The 18301-nt window shown below is 35.9% G+C and overlaps 1 protein-coding gene across 1 annotated transcript in view; it reads right to left on the bottom strand.

The window, feature by feature from the left end:
* Nucleotides 1–18301, bottom strand: part of DYNC2H1 (dynein cytoplasmic 2 heavy chain 1) — a 386039-nt gene that overhangs the window by 270039 nt on the left and 97699 nt on the right. Inside the window, exons 54-59 of the mRNA XM_033204903.1 lie at nucleotides 17207–17361; nucleotides 7116–7253; nucleotides 3099–3212; nucleotides 2345–2505; nucleotides 986–1109; nucleotides 88–209 (exon numbers count right to left, since the gene is read on the bottom strand). Coding sequence (XP_033060794.1) covers nucleotides 88–209; nucleotides 986–1109; nucleotides 2345–2505; nucleotides 3099–3212; nucleotides 7116–7253; nucleotides 17207–17361 — 814 coding nt within the window. The remainder of the gene's footprint in view (nucleotides 1–87; nucleotides 210–985; nucleotides 1110–2344; nucleotides 2506–3098; nucleotides 3213–7115; nucleotides 7254–17206; nucleotides 17362–18301) is intronic.

The raw sequence follows: 18301 nt of genomic DNA, 5'->3' as shown, positions 1-18301 counted from the left end.
GAAAAAATAAAAATAATAATATGTTAAAACCTCATCAAACTGATGAAAATAAAGGTTAGAATTGTTTATATTTTATATTTCACTTACGATTCTAATCCTGCCTGTTCAGTTTCCAAAGGCTGAATTCGTTCCAAGACATGGGAATACTGGATATTGGCTTTCACCCAGGCAGCCAAAGGTGCAGCTGCAGTACTGGCACGCTTAGCATTCTGAAAAATCCATGAGAAGTGGTGATTCAACATCATTACTTAATTTCAGATGAAAGCAAAGTTAATTCTAACACACTTTATTTGGATATTTATTAACTTGACCCAAATAAAGAAGTTTTTGGCTTATAGCTAAAATAAAAATACAGTGAACTTCTATTTTGATTAAGAGAAATATACATGAACTCTATTTTCACTTAAAAATAAATTTTTGAACCACACAGAATCTTTAAAATAAAGATGTTTTATCAACATAATTTTCTATTAGTCACATTTCTAATGAATACATGTGTCAGCCACAACAATGTTCGAGTATATTTATTAGATAAGAGCAGCTTTAAAACCATTGTAATTGGTGTTAAAGAAGATATACATAACATTTTGATTAAGAGATCTAAAAAAATACCAGCATCATGAAATCTAAACTGTTCACTGAAATTAGATACCACTGTCCTAACACAGATACCTGTTGTCATCTGACAAGTACACAAGAAAAAATAAAAGCACACCAGGACAGTTGAAAGTTAAAAAAAAAAGTTGAGAACATTAACAGCAGATACAAAACTATTAAAACCACTCAATAAATGCCCCCTGCTACCTAGATTCTAATTTACCTGATTCTGATGGTTAATGCTTCCCAAATGTAATACCTATAAGCTTATTTTTTATTTTCACTTTTAAGTGATCTAAACAATTGGCAATGACAAAACATCACATTTTAAACAGCAGAATATTATATGGTATGGAAAAGCAAATTTATGATATAACTTAAAAATTACCTTTGGATCAAAAGATCCTTTATTTTTATAAAGAAGTTCTTCAACACTCTCTCTTATTTCCTTTGAAATATTTCGGGCATCAAAGGTTGCTATGTCGTCTCTTACGCCTCTTTTTGCAAGGAAACTAAAATTAAAGCATATTTCCTTAAATGAGACTAAACAAAATTTGCTGTTTCTGAAAAAAAATCAGTTTAACAAAATGGTGAACGCAATACTTTTAATCCATTAGTTAACAAAAAATGTGGTACTAAAACCTTTAAGCTTCTAATGTATTATCCTTATTTTTGTTTGTTTGTTTTGAGACAGAGTCTCACTCTGTCACCCAGGCTGGAGTGCCGTGGTACAATCTCAGCTCACTGCAACCTTCACCTCCTGGGTTCAAGCAATCTTCCCACCTCAGCCTCCTGAGTAGCTGGGACCATAGGCGTGTGCCACCACATCTGGCTAATTTTTTGTATTTTTATTAGAGATTGGGTTTCACCATGTTGCCCAGGCTGGTCTCAAACTCCTGGCCTAAAGTGCCTTGGCCTCCCAAAGTGCTGGGATTGCAGGTGTGCCCAGCCATATTATCAACTTTTTGTAGACAACCAAAACTCTAGAGAGATATACAACAGTCTTTCTAATGTTCTGTGAATAAACTAAGAAATGATATGAAAGAATCACAATCTTGTTCTACTCAAATCCTTATTTGTAAACTATTAGGTACTCATATGTTCTAGGATATGCAAGAAAATTGTCTGACTCCTTTTAAGATAACTTAAAGTGCTCTCTCAACCTATGTCCTCCCCCATCTCCAGATATAAAATGAACTCTTTACTATCAACCTAAATACTAACAAGGAACTTAATATCGGCACAAACCATAACACCACTATTATAGCACAAAACCTGAGCCTGCTTGGTTTCATATTGTGTTAACACCTTATTCTCTTCTAGTTTACAGCTCCCTTTTATTATTTAAGGGTCTCCTTTCTGTTTCTGTCTCTGTCTCTTTCCCTCTCTCAGTAGTACAAGACTCTTAAGGATAGTAACTGTATTTTCTTCATCAGTAAATCACAGTGAAATCACAGTCCTCTCTACCATGTATGGACCAAATATATTATTATATTTATTGAGAAATTTCTTAAAGATTTTCTAAGGTATTCCTTTTCTTCTGACACTTTCAACAACCACTTACAGAAAGGAATATATAGATCCTGATATATGATTACATAGAATACCTTGAAATTTCAAGGCAAAATGAATACCCATGTATTTAGATGAAGTGCACTTTGAAAAACAATATAAGAAATATTTAAAACTATGAAAGAATGTGTCATTCATTGTTGAAATAATATTTTTCAGAAATTGAAAAATGTACCTTTTCATGCTCACCCAAGATGTATCAAAGATACCCATCAACCTTAAAACTCCTTCAAGAATGTCTCTAATTATATCAGGTGGCATGCGTAGTGAGCGGATTTCTGAAAGTGACTCGGGCTTAATGTTTCCAACTGCTAGTTTAGCTTCATTGACTAAAGGCTAAAAGAGAAAAAGGTAATTTTTATTTTCAAATTATATATTTTTTAAATCACTAACTCTTGACAAATTATCTTTTATTGTCATTTATGCAAAATGACTATAGTTACTAATGTCCTCTCTCTTAAAATAACAAAATGCTTTAAATCATACAAGGAGTAAAAAACATTCAAGTTGAGACAGTAAGACTTCTTGCCACCACAACTGCAATAATCTAATTTGGAAAATCTAACTTGTTTTGAGACAATTTGTCATTTTCAAGAGGCTCTTTATATCTTAGGACTAGCTGACTAATTTAATCAACTGGAGAAAAAGAGCTTAACAGTATATCTTAATTTATCTAACACATTTTTTCCCTCTACAATCAAAACCATATGGCTCATGGAAAACAAAGATTCTTTTTAATTATCATCCATTAATTTATACTTTTTCTGGCAGGCTTTCCTTCTTGTTCTCTTTTATAAGTAATATTTTGGTTGAAAACCACATTTTATAATACTATGAGAAAACAACTTGAGCTACAAATAATGTTTAAATTTCTACATATAACTGGTAAGCAAAAATGTAAATGGATCTTAGCATGTTTTTTAACTTACTTGTACTTCTTTTAATTCATCATCAATTTTATTTTTTCTTTCTTCAATTTTAACAACTTCTTCTGCTATTCTGTGCTTCAGTCTTTCAAGTTCTGTTTTTTGCTCACTTGCATCCTATAAGAATATTTAAGTGGCATTCCAATAAATTTTAATGCATGATATTTAAAAGCATGAAATCTAAAATATAACATTTCAAAATAAGATTTTCTATTAAATGTTTACCCAATATTAGTTTTGAATCTACGACAAGAGAGTTTCCAAAATGCCTGGGAAACCAATTATATATTTTACTCCATATTTTCTATCAGAAAGGTTTCAGTGCTTTAATTTTTTCTACTTAGCAAAGCAATAAATTTTTTTTTACATAAAATTTAAACAAGATAGAAATACATAATTTTCTTTTTTTTAAATTTTTATTTTTATTTATTTTGAGACAGAGTCTCGCTCTTGTCGTCCAGGCTGGAGTGCAATGGCATGTCTCAGCTCACTGCAACCTCCACCTCCTGGGTTCAAGCGATTCTCCTACCTCAGCCTCCCAAGTAGCTGGGATTATAGATGCCCACCACCATGCCCAGCTAGTTTTTGTATTTTTAGTAGAGATGGGGTATCACCATGTTGGCCAGGCTGATCTCGAACTCCTGACCTTGTGATCCACCTGCTTCAGCCTCCCAAAGTGCTGGGATTACAGGCATGAGTGAGCCACTGCGCCCAGCAGAAATGCATAACTTTCAAAGTATCATTTTAATTTGTATTTCCTTGATTATTGATGAGGTTGAACATCTTTGTATATATTTGTCATTGTGAGTTTTTTTCCTTTTTTTTTTTTTCTTTTTGAGACAGGGTCTCACTACATTGATTAGGCTCCCGGACTCAAGGGGTCCCCTGCACTTCAGCTTCCCAAGTAGCTGACATTAAAGGCATGTATTGCCATGCCCAGATCTTGAAATGCATAGTTTCTTAAATAATCATAATAAAATGTATTGAACACTTAAACAGCCCAGGCACAGCTCATGGATTCCTTCTTTTATTAACCTCCTGTTCCAATTAGAAGGTATCTCTATTCTGAGTTTGTATAGCATTTAATTTGCACTTTCTTCATGCCATAAACCTAGAATTGTAAGCCTTAGAAGTTACACAATTTGGTATTTAAGCTATCTCTTCAGACAGTACTTTCTACAAAATACCAAACAGAAATATCTGCTATTTATAATTAAGCAAAATTATTAACTTATGAGATACATAGTTATTCTCCTGGGTCTCTGCTGGATAATAAAATTAGCTACAGTCTTAGAAATATTGCTTCTCAGAACAGCGCAGAGAAAAAAGTAGCACATACTCAATGTGTATTACTAATGTCACTAGCCAGAGAGTACACAAAGCACACATAATGCCGAATATTTTCCTTTATAAACACATGGTAATTAACAGTGTTATCCTTTATGTAGTGTTTGCTTTTTCATATTTCAAATAACTCTTTTAAGGTCAAAATAATTGACAGTTTTTTAATGATAAAAATGGCTAATTTCATTAAGTAAATATTTATATTAATTTTGTTCCAAAATACCTTGAGAAAAAATTATGCTAAAGTTTTACAGTATAAAAATTATTATATGTACATTTTCTGATGTATTACTTACCAGGTCAGGTACTCACTAATTTGATTTCTGTCATAGATTGGCTGTTTCTATAATTTCTTACAAAGGAATCATATAGTATACAGTGTTTTGTGTCTGACTGTTTTCACTTAAGTGTAACGTTTCTAAGATTTATCAAGTTTTGATTTCTCTTAGCTAAAAATCTGAAAGTGGGACTGCTGGCTAACATACTAAGATATGTTTAACTTTATGAGACTGTGCTAAACTTTTGAAAAGTAACTGTAGCATTTTTCATTTCCTCCAGCAATTATAAAGAGTTCCAGATGCTCCACCCCGCCTTGTCACACTTGACTGAGGTGTTTTCAGTCTTTTTATTTCACCCATTCTAGTGGATATGTAGAAGTATATCACTGGGACTTTAGCTTACATTTACTCAATGATAATGAAATTAACATCTTTTCATGTGTTTACTGGTCCTTTATAGATCTTCTTTCATAAATGGTCTGCTCTAATCTTTCGTTCATTGTTAAACTGGAGTTTTGTTTTACTATTATTGAGTTGTAGTACTTTTTAAAAATTCTGAATAGAAGTTCTTTATCAAATACATGTTTTGTAAATATTTTCTCCCAGTCTGTGACTTGCCTTTTCATTTCAGAACTTATTTCATTTATTTCATTTCAAAGAGCAGAAGTTTTCATTTTGATGAAATCCAACTTATCAATTTTCTTTTTCTATTTTGATATCACATCTAACAAGTCTTCACCTCACCTAAGGTCATAAAGATGCTCTCCTGTGTTTTCTTCTAAGGTTTATAATTTAATGTTCTAATCTTAGATCTATCATCCATACTGTGTAAATTTTTATGTAAGTTAAAAGGGAAAGGTTCTGGGCTTTTTCTCTCTCTACCTGGACATCTAAATATCCAGCACCATTTTTTAAAAAGATTATCTTTCCCCATTTAATTGGCGTTTTTGTGTAAAATCAACTGACCACATTCCAATGATCTCTATGCCTACACTAATGTCACACTGCCTTATGATTACTGAAAAGTCAGTCTTGAAATCCTAAGTCTCACAACTTGGTTATTTTTAAGATTGTTCATGCCATTTATTTTTAAATTGAGATATATATATTAGTCTGATGAATATTAAAGTTAATTTTCATAAAAGAGGCATTAGACTAGTCCCTATTTGACAAGGTAACAGTCACCAACATGGAGTTGGAGAAACATATTTGAGGCATAGTCAGGAAAGTAAAATTGACAGAATTTAATGACTCATTACATTAATGGATAAGGTAACAAAAGTCTCAGTATAATGTGATTTTTAAGTTCTGTCTTAAATAATTAGTGTATATTATAGTACCATAACCTGAGGAAAGAAATACAGGAAAGAAAACTCGTAAGTTCAGTTTTGAACCTGTTTCAAATTGTAATGCCCAAGAGACTTCCAAAAAGACATGTTTAACAGATAAAACTGATTTTTTTTTGTTTGTTTGAGAGTCTTGCTCTGTTACCCAGGCTGGAGAGCAGTGGCATGATTTCAGCTCATTGAAACCTCTGCCTCTTAAACTCAAGCAATCCTACCTCAGCCTCCTCAGAAGCTGGGACTACAGGCACATGCTACCACATTTGGCTAATTTTTAATTTTTTTGTAGCGATAAGGTCTCACTATATTGCCCAGGCTGGTCTCAAACTCATGGGCTCAAGCGATCTTCCCACTCGGCCTCCCAAAGAGCTAGGATTACAGGCATGAGCAACCACGCCCTGCCAGTAATTGAGTAAGTCTGAAGCTAATAAAAGGAGTTAGGATAAAGAATAAAAAAGATAAATTTGAAAGCAGTTACATGTAGTTGCTAGTAAGAGCAATAAAATGAACAAGAGCATCCTGAAAGAGCATGCAGACATAAAATACTGGGGCAAGGAAGGAACTCAGAGAAATCTCCTTTGAAAGGATTCAACAAAACAAAGGCAACAGCTCAAAACATATATACTCAAAACACAAAACATCATGAAAGTACTGAAAGAATAAAAACATTTCATAAATCTTGAGAAAATTAAAAGCAAGGAAAACTCTCAAAGCCTGAAGGAGAGAATTCTAAGAAAAATTAAAGGAAATACCAACCTAACTGGGAGAGTATAAGAAATAAAATCAGTTACAGACAGATACATGCCAATTTAAAATATAAAAAGAGTCTACATAAGTTGCATATGGTCAACTGAATGCACTGAGTAATCATTCTACACAATGTGGGAAAATACCATGCCCTTCCACAAAAGCTTAAGTACATAACATCAGTCTGACTCAGTATGAATAAGCAACGTTTTTTAAATCCACCTAAGTGAAAATGTTATTTTTCACTGACAGTCATTCATAAATGCTCTCCCTATTGTTTTCATTTTTGTGATCACTCCAAACATTACCTGCATTGACACTGTAATCATTTGAAGGGCAGCATCTGCTTCATCTTGCTTAGTTTTAAGTAATACACTTTGTTCTCCAGCTTTTCTGTTCAGTTCATCCACAAGAGCTTTAGCTTCATTTAGTTTAGATACACCAGCCTATATCAATAAAATATTGATTGGCAATATTTAAAAAAAAAGAATTTTACATACACACAGTAAATAAAGCCCTATAGAAAAGAATCAAGCAAACATGTTAAGTGTGTATATATAAAACAGTAGCAAGTAGACTTAGATTTTTTCTTATTACTAATTATAACCATTTCATATGATACTCATTAAGATGTAGCAGGGGGCGGAGCAAGATGGCCAAATAGGAACAGCTCCAGTCTCCAACTCTCAGCATGAGCGACACAGAAGACAGGTGATTTCTGCATTTTCAACTGAGGTACTGGGTTCATCTCACTAGGGAGTGCTGGACAATCGGTGCTGGTCAGCTGCTGCAGCCCGACCAGCGAGAGCTGAAGCAGGGCGAGGCATCGCCTCACCTGGGAAGTGCAAGGGGGAAGGGAATCCCTTTTCCTAGCCAGGGGAACTGAGACACATAACACCTGGAAAATCAGCTAACTCCCACCCCAATACTGCGCTTTAAGCAAATGGGCACACCAGGAGATTATATCCCACACCTGGCCAGGAGGGTCCCATGCCCACGGAGCCTCCCTCATTGCTAGCACAGCAATCTGAGATCTAACTGCAAGGCAGCAGCGAGGCTGGGAGAGGGGCGCCCGCCATTGCTGAGGCTTAAGTAGGTAAACAAAGCCCTGGGAAGATCGAACTGGGTGGAGCTCACAGCAGCTCAAGGAAGCCTGCCTGTCTCTGTAGACTCCACCTCTGGGGACAGGGCACAGCTAAACAACAAAAACAACAACAAAAGTAGCAGAAACCTCTGCAGACACAAATGACTCTGTCTGACAGCTTTGAAGAGAACAGTGGATCTCCCAACACGGAGGTTGAGATCTGAGAACGGACAGACTGCCTGCTCAAGTGGGTCCCTGACCCCTGAGTAGCCTAACTGGGAGACATCCCCCACTAGGGGCAGACTGACACCCCACACCTCACAGGGTGGAGTACACCCCTGAGAGGAAGCTTCCAAAGTAAGAATCAGACAGGTACACTCGTTGTTCATCAATATTCTATCTTCTGCAGCCTCTGCTGCTGATACCCAGGCAAACAGGGTCGGGAGTGGACCTCAAGCAATCTCCAACAGACCTATAGCTGAGGGTCCTGACTGTTAGAAGGAAAACTATCAAACAGGAAGTACATCTACACCAAAACCCCATCAGTACGTCACCATCATCAAAGACCAGAGGCAGATAAAACCACAAAGATGAGGAAGAAGCAGGGCAGAAAAGCTGGAAATTCAAAAAATAAGAGCGCATCTCCCCCTGCAAAGGAGCGCAGCCCATCGCCAGCAACGGATCAAAGCTGGACGGAGAATGACTTTGACGAGATGAGAGAAGAAGGCTTCAGTCCATCAGACTTCTCAGAGCTAAAGGAGGAATTACGTACCCAGGGCAAAGAAACTAAAAATCTTGAAAAAAGAGTGGAAGAATTGATAGCTAGAGTAATTAATGCAGAGAAGGTCATAAACGAAATGACAGAGATGAAAACCATGACAAGAGAAATACGTGACAAATGCGCAAGCTTCAGTAACCGACTCGAACAACTGGAAGAAAGAGTATCAGCAATTGAGGATCAAATGAATGAAATGAAGCGAGAAGAGAAACCAAAAGAAAAAAGAAGAAAAAGAAATGAACAAAGCCCGCAAGAAGTATGGGATTATGTAAAAAGACCAAATCTACGTCTGATTGGGGTGCCTGAAAGTGAGGGGGAAAATGGAACCAAGTTGGAAAACACTCTTCAGGGTATCATCCAGGAGAACTTCCTCAACCTAGTAGGGCAGGCCAACATTCAAATTCAGGAAATACAGAGAACGCCACAAAGATATTCCTCAAGAAGAGCAACTCCAAGACACGTAACTGCCAGATTCACCAAAGTTGAAATGAAGGAAAAAATCTTAAGGGCAGCCAGAGAGAAAGGTCGGGTTACCCACAAAGGGAAGCCCATCAGACTAACAGCAGATCTCTCGGCAGAAACTCTACAAGCCAGAAGAGAGTGGGGGACAATATTCAACATTCTTAAAGAAAAGAATTTTAAACCCAGAACTTCATATCCAGCCAAACTAAGTTTCATAAGTGAAGGAGAAATAAAATCCTTTACAGATAAGCAAAGCTTAGAGATTTTGTCACCACCAGGCCTGCCTTACAAGAGACCCTGAAGGAAGCACTAAACATGGAAAGGAACAACCGATACCAGCCATTGCAAAAACATGCCAAAATGTAAAGACCATCGAGGCTAGGAAGAAACTGCATCAACTAATGAGCAAAATAACCAGTTAATATCATAATGGCAGGATCAAGTTCACACATAACAATATTAACCTTAAATGTAAATGGACTAAATGCTCCAATTAAAAGACACAGACTGGCAAACTGGATAAAGAGTCAAGACCCATCAGTTTGCTGTATTCAGGAGACCCATCTCACATGCAGAGACATACATAGGCTCAAAATAAAGGGATGGAGGAAGATCTACCAAGCAAATGGAGAACAAAAAAAAAAGCAGGGGTTGCAATCTTAGTCTCTGATAAAACAGACTTAAAACCATCAAAGATCAAAAGATACAAAGAAGGCCATTACATAATGGTAAAGGGATCAATTCAACAGGAAGAGCTAACTATCCTAAATATATATGCACCCAATACAGGAGCACCCAGATTCATAAAGCAAGTCCTTAGAGACCTACAAAGAGACTTAGACTCCCATACAATAATAATGGGAGATTTCAACACCCCACTGTCAACATTAGACAGATCAACGAGACAGAAAGTTAACAAGGATATCCAGGAATTGAACTCATCTCTGCAGCAAGCAGACCTAATAGACATCTATAGAACTCTCCACCCCAAATCAACAGAATATACATTCTTTTCAGCACCACATCACACTTATTCCAAAATTGACCACATAATTGGAAGTAAAGCACTGCTCAGCAAATATAAAAGAACAGAAATTATAACAAACTGTCTCTCAGACCACAGTGCAATCAAACTAGAACTCAGGACTAAGAAACTCAATCAAAACCGCTCAACTACATGGAAACAGAACAACCTGCTCCTGAATGACTACTGGGTACATAACGAAATGAAGGCAGAAATAAAGATGTTCTTTGAAACCAATGAGAACAAAGATACAACATATCAGATTCTCTGGGATACATGTAAAGCAGTGTGTAGAGGGAAATTTATAGCATTAAATGCCCACAGGAGAAAGCTGGGAAGATCTAAAATTGACACTCTAACATCACAATTAAAAGAACTAGAGAAGCAAGAGCAAACACATTCAAAAGCTGGCAAAAGGCAAAAAATAACTAAGATCAGAGAAGAACTGAAGGAGATAGAGACACAAAAAACCCTCCAAAAAATGAATGAATCCAGGAGTTGGTTTTTTGAAAAGATCAACAAAATTGACAGAACGCTAGCAAGACTAATAAAGAAGAAAAGAGAGAAGAATCAAATAGACGCAATAAAAAATGATGAAGGGGATATCACCACCAACCCCACAGAAATACAAACTACCATCAGAGAATACTATAAACACCTCTACACAAATCAACTAGAAAATCTAGAAGAAATGGATAATTTCCTGGATGCTTACACTCTTCCAAGACTAAACCAGGAAGAAGTTGAATCCCTGAATAGACCAATAACAGGCTCTGAAATGGAGGCAATAATTAATAGCCTACCAACCAAAAAAAGACCAGGACCAGATGGATTCACAGCTGAATTCTACCGGAGGTACAAGGAGGAGCTGGTACCATTCCTTCTGAAACTATTCCAATCAATAGAAAAAGAGGGAATCCTCCCGAACTCATTTTATGAGGCCAACATCATCCTGATACTCAAGCCTGGCAGAGACACACAAAAAAAAGAGAATTTTAGACCAATGTCCCTGATGAACATCGATGCAAAAATCCTCAATAAAATACTGGCAAACCGGATTCAGCAGCACATCAAAAAGCTTATCCACCATGATCAAGTGGGCTTCATCCCTGGGATGCAAGGCTGGTTCAACATTCGCAAATCAATAAACGTAATCCAGCATATAAACAGAACCAAAGACAAGAACCACATGATTATCTCAATAGATGCAGAAAAGGCCTTTGACAAAATTCAACAGCCCTTCATGCTAAAGACGCTCAATAAATTCGGTATTGATGGAACGTGCCTCAAAATAATAAGAGCTATTTATGACAAACCCACAGCCAATATCATACTGAATGGGCAAAAACTGGAAACATTCCCTTTGAAAACTGGCACAAGACAGGGATGCCCGCTCTCACCACTCCTATTCAACATAGTGTTGGAAGTTCTGGCTAGGGCAATCAGGCAAGAGAAAGAAATCAAGGGTATTCAGTTAGGAAAAGAAGAAATCAAATTGTCCCTGTTTGCAGATGACATGATTGTATATTTAGAAAACCCCATTGTCTCAGCCCAAAATCTCCTTAAGCTGATAAGCAACTTCGGCAAAGTCTCAGGATACAAAATCAATGTGCAAAAATCACAAGCATTCTTATACACCAGTAACAGACAAACAGAGAGCCAAATCAGGAATGAACTTCCATTCACAATTGCTTCAAAGAGAATAAAATACCTAGGAATCCAACTTACAAGGGATGTAAAGGACCTCTTCAAGGAGAACTACAAACCACTGCTCAGTGAAATAAGAGGACACAAACAAATGGAAGAACATACCATGCTCATGGATAGGAAGAATCAATATCATGAAAATGGCCATACTGCCCAAGGTTATTTATAGATTCAATGCCATTCCCATCAAGCTACCAATGAGTTTCTTCACAGAACTGGAAAAATCTGCTTTAAAATTTATATGGAGCCAAAAAAGAGCCCGCATTGCCAAGACAATCCTAAGTCAAAAGAACAAAGCTGGAGACATCATGCTACCTGACTTCAAACTATATTACAAGGCTACAGTAACCAAAACAGCATAGTACTGGTACCAAAACAGCATAGTACTGGTACCAAAACAGAGAAATAGACCAATGGAACAGAACAGAGTCCTCGGAAATAATACCACACATCTACAGCCATCTGATCTTTGACAAACCTGAGAGAAACAAGAAATGGGGAAAGGATTCCCTATTTAATAAATGGTGCTGGGAAAATTGGCTAACCATAAGTAGAAAGCTGAAACTGGATCCTTTCCTTACTCCTTATACGAAAATTAATTCAAGATGGATTAGAGACTTAAATGTTAGACCTAATACCATAAAAACCCTAGAAGAAAACCTAGGTAGTACCATTCAGGACATAGGCATAGCCAAGGACTTCATGTCTAAAACACCAAAAGCAATGGCAGAAAAGCCAAAATTGACAAATGGGATCTAATTAAACTAAAGAGCTTCTGCACAGCAAAAGAAACTACCATCAGAGTGAACAGGCAACCTACAGAATGGGAGAAAATTTTTGCAATCTACTCATCTGACAAAGGGCTAATATCCAGAACCTACAAAGAACTCAAACAAATTTATAAGAAAAAAACAAACAACCCCATCAAAAAGTGGGCAAAGGATATGAACAGACATTTCTCAAAAGAAGACATTCATACAGCCAACAGACACATGAAAAAATGCTCATCATCACTGGCCATCAGAGAAATGCAAATCAAAACCACAATGAGATACCATCTCACACCAGTTAGAATGGCAATCATTCAAAAGTCAGGAAACAACAGGTGCTGGAGAGGATGTGGAGAAATAGGAACACTTTTACACTGTTGGTGGGATTGTAAACTAGTTCAACCATTATGGAAAACAGTATGGCGATTCCTCAAGGATCTAGAACTAGATGTACCATATGACCCAGCCATCCCATTACTGGGTATATACCCAAAGGATCATAAATCATGCTGCTATAAAGACACATGCACACGTATGTTTATTGCGGCACTATTCACAATAGCAAAGACTTGGAATCAACCCAAATGTCCATCTGTGACAGACTGGATTAAGAAAATGTGGCACACATACACCATGGAATACTATGCAGCCATAAAAAAGGATGAGTTTGAATCCTTTGTAGGGACATGGATGCAGCTGGAAACCATCATTCTTAGCAAACTATCACAAGAACAGAAAACCAAACACCGCATGTTCTCACTCATAAGTGGGAACTGAACAATGAGATCACCTGGATTCGGGAAGGGGAACATCACACACCGGGGCCTATCATGGGGGCGTGGGGGGAGAGGGATTGCATTGGGAGTTATACCTGATGTAAATGATGAGTTGATGGGTGCAGCACACCAACATGGCACAAGTATACATATGTAACAAACCTGCACGTTATGCACATGTACCCTAGAACTTAAAGTATAGCAATAATAAAAAATAAATAAATAAATAAATAAATAAAGATGTAGTAAAATATCCCACAGAGGTTTTAAAGAAAAACAAATTTTATAGCATCACAGAGAATGGTTCAACATATGCAAATCAGCTAACATAATATATCACATCAGCACAACAAAGGACAAAAACCAGATAATCATCAAAATAGTCACAGAAAACACATTTGATAAAATTCAACATACCTTCAAGGCAAGAACTCTCAAAAAATTAGGCATTGGAAGAACATACCTCAACATAATAAAGGTCAAAAATGACAAACCCTCTGCTCACATCACACTGAATGGGGAAAAGCTGAAGCCTTTTCTAAGAACTGAACAAGACTAGGATGCCCACTTTCACCACTCCTATTCAATATAGTACCAGAAGTCGAAGCCACAGCAATCAGGCAAGAGAAAGAAATAAAAGACATCCAAACTGAAAAGAGGAAGTCAAATTGTCCCTCTTTATAGATTAGCATGATTTCATGTCTAGAAAACCCTAAAGATTCCACCAAAAAACTCTTAGAAGTAATAAGCAAATTCAGTAAAGCTGCAGGATACAAAATCAACACAGAAAAATCAGTAATGTTTCTAGACTTCAATAACAAACTCACTGAAAAATAAATTAAGAAGGCAATCCTATTTACAGCAGCTACAAAAAAAAATATATATATATATACCTAGGAATAAAGTTAACCAAGGAGATGAAAGACCTCTACAAGGCAAACTATACAGCAAATCGATGAAAGAAATTGAAGATACCAAAAAAAAAAAAAAAAAAAAAGGAAAGATATCTCATGCTCATGGATCAGAAGTATTAACATTGTTGTGGCTGGGTGCAGTGGCTCATGCCTGTAATCCCAGCACTTTGGGAGGCTGAAGTGGGTGGATCACTTGAGGTCAGGAGTTCCAGACCAGCCTGGCCAACATAATGAAACCCCATCTCTACTGCCAGGGTGGCAGCTGCCTGTATCCCCGCTACTCAGGAGGCTGAGGCACAAGAATCACTTGAACCCAGGAGTTGGAGGCTGCAGTGAGCCAAGATTGCACTATTACACTCCAGCCTGGGCAACAGAGCAAGACTCCAACTCAAAAAAAAAAAAAAAAGTATTAGTATTGTTAAAATGGCCATACTACTCAAAGCGATCTACTGATTCAATGTAATACCTATGAAAATACTAATTACATTCTTCACAGAAATTTTTTTTAAAAATCTAAAAATTTGTTTGGAACCACAAAAGAGCCTGAATAGCCAAAGCAATCCTGAGCAAAAAGAACAAAGCTAGAGGCATCGCACTACCTGACTCCAAAATATACTACAAAGCTACAGTAACCAAAACGGCATGGTATTGATATAAAACAGACACACAGACCAATGGAACAGAATAAAGAACACAGAAATAAATTCATGTATTTACAGTCCACTGATTTTCAACAAAGGAACGAGAAAATATATTAGGAAAAGGACACCCTATTCATTAAATGTTGGTGGGAAAATTGGATATCCATATGCAAAAGAATGAAACTAGACCTCCCTCTGTCATCTTACACAAAAATCAATTCAAAATGGATTAAAGACTTAAACAAAAGACCTGGAACTATAAAACTTGTAGAATAAAACATTGAGGAAATGCTCTGGGACATTGGTTTAGGCAAAGATTTTATGGTTAAGATCTCAAAAGCATAGGCAACAAAAATGAAAATAGAAAAATGAGACTATATTAAAGTAAAAAGCTTCTTCACAGCAAAGGAAACATTTAACAGAGTGAAGAAACAACATGTTAAATGGGAGAAAATATTTGTAAACTGTTCATTTGACAAGAGGCTTAACATGTAGAATATATAAGAAATTCAAACAACTGAACAACAACAACAACAAAGAATTCCATTAAAAAGTAGGCAAAGGATCTGAATATATTTTTTTTTTAAAAAGACACACAAATGGCCAACAGGTATATGAAAAATTGTTCAACATCACTAATCACCCTTTGATCATTATACATTCTTGCATGAATCAAAATATCACATGTACCCCATAAATATCAATAAAATTATCAATATCTATAAAATTTTAAAAAATAAATCCATAAGACTTGAAAAAAAGCATCACAGAAAAGCTAAACAGATAAATACATATTTGATAGTTTTAAACACTGAACTTAATAAAAAATACTTTTTACCATTACACTAGATGGGAGAGAAAAGAGCAAGAAAGGAAAACTAAACCTTTTCTGATTTCAGTCTCACTGACTGGGAAAAAGGACTCGAGTCACTCTTTTATACTAGACATGACCTGATTTTGTCTATCCAATATTCACTTTTCTTGTAAGAGACTGCCTCACACATGGTTCTGGTGGGCTGTCATTCACTTGCCTTACCTGCATTTTGGGTGGGCATTTGACCCTGGCCTGGCCATTGATGGTACCCCATCCTACTATTCAAACAACAGAATAATGAACCCAGGAATGTACATGAAAAAAATTCTTTATCTTCTATCGTGTTTTTATCACCTAACAAATCAGAAGATTTGGGGAAAGAGTAATGGCAAAAAAGCAATCTAACTAATATTTATTGAGCACCCAACATAAAGTACAGGTAATAAGCTAGGTTATTTCCATATAAATTTTATCTAATATACTCACATACAACTATCATTGACCCAATTAAGCTGCAAAACAGTAAGTTAATTTATCCAAAGTACCATAGAGAACTAAATCAGGAAATCAATCCTCCCAAAACCTCTATAGTTAGTTAGTACCTTAATATAAATGAAAGTGAATCATTAGAAATGATAAAGATAATTATGTCAATTAAGATGGAGCCTACTTTATTAACCTAACAACGGGAAACTAGAACTTCAGAGAGGAAATGTTCTCTAACAACTTCAGAGGCTGACATTCTAATGTCACATTTAACTTAAAGCTCTATAATTAGAGAAATACGGAAAGAAAACTGTTCAGAATGTACTAAGTGACATGGATTAAAACATTACTTTATAAAATATAATTTTAATTTTAAAGGTTATTATAAAGTATAATCTTGGATATTATGTTTTAATTAATAACAGGGTTTTCTTCTTTTATTATTCATTTATTTTACTTTGCCATAAGTTATTGGGGTACAGGTGGTATTTGGTTACATAAGTTCTTTAGTGGTGAATTGTGAGATACTGATGCACCCATCACCAGAGCAGTATACACTGCACCATATTTGTTGCCTTTTATCCCTCCCCACCCCACTCTTTCCCCCAAGTCCCCAAAGTCCATTGTATCATTCTTATGCCGAATAACAGTTTAATTTCTAAAAATGTTTTCATGTGAAAGAGTCTCTTAAAGAGAGTACCATAAGCTATCAAAAACCCATAAATGCCAACCAGTGAAGAAAAGAAATAACCATTGAATTAAAAAAAATACAAATCACTACTAAAACCTAGAGGGCAATATAGGCACGAAAGTGAGACTGTTTTCCAAGGCTTTTAATACATTTATTAATACCAGATATATGCCACCCGCAACATAACATTGCGATTTACAAAACTCGTTTCCTATATATAGATAAAATAATTCAAGATTACCAATACTATACCTGCAAATGACTTTGTCTTTTTAACAATTCCTTTTTCTTGCTGCTACTAATGGCAGAATACACACGTAAAAAGGTCATATATCGGCTTGGTGTAGCACCATATGCTTTACAAGATTCATGGATTAATAAAAATGATTTTAGAAAATCAGGATTAACTAGAAAAAAATAGAAAATAAAAATAACTTATTATATGCATGACTCATTAAAAATAAGAGAAAATATCCTAATGATAGTTATTTTATACAAGATACTTCCATGCTATATAATTATAAATATGAGATAGCATCTTTGCTTAAAGATGCACAAAAGACAACTATTCACAGCTCCCATCTTCTTAGGAATTTTGAATTCTCTAGTTTTAGTAGCATCTATTCATCTACTGTTATATATTTCCCCTGAACATCTTTATTGTTGCAAGAAAAATAAATCTACACGTTGTCATAATATATAAATTAATTGGGACTATATAACACATGTACAGTAATCCAAAAGTGAGCTAAATACAATCTGCTGAACAGAAAAGCAATATACAAAATACCTATCTACTCCCATCTGATACAGGGAGAAACAAGACTTCAAATGCCAAAAAGTTAAGAATAAGTTCACATTAGATTCAATATATCCATGATCAAACACATTATATTCCTCTCACTGACACAATTTGCATCTGTACTCCCAGCCCCAGTGAATGAAATCAATTTGTAATGAATATTCCAAGACAGAACCCCAAGAAACATCCTTGACTCTTCCTTCTTGTGTGCCACAGCCATTACGTAATCATCAAGTCTCATTTAGATTACCTCCTAATATCCGCCAAGTCCATTCCTTCCTCCATTCTTATTACCTCTTCTTTGGTTTAGGCCTTCATCTTGTCTCTCTTAGATTACTACAACATACTTCTAAAATGATGTAATTGATTTTGGTTTCTCCTATTACAAATCTATTTTCCAATAACTGAAGAAAGGGATATATAAAGATATTTCCGGCCGGGCGCGGTGGCTCACGCCCGTAATCCCAGCACTTTGGGAGGCCGAGGCGGGCGGATCATGAGGTCAGGAGATCGAGACCATCCTGGCTAACATGGTGAAGCCCCGT

Source organism: Trachypithecus francoisi, unplaced genomic scaffold, assembly GCF_009764315.1.
Source record: "Trachypithecus francoisi isolate TF-2019V2 unplaced genomic scaffold, Tfra_2.0 Lachesis_group8, whole genome shotgun sequence".
NCBI lineage: Eukaryota > Metazoa > Chordata > Mammalia > Primates > Cercopithecidae > Trachypithecus > Trachypithecus francoisi.
The sequence above is the reverse complement of the archived record's forward strand: the minus strand, read 5'-3'. Positions and strand labels throughout refer to the sequence as shown.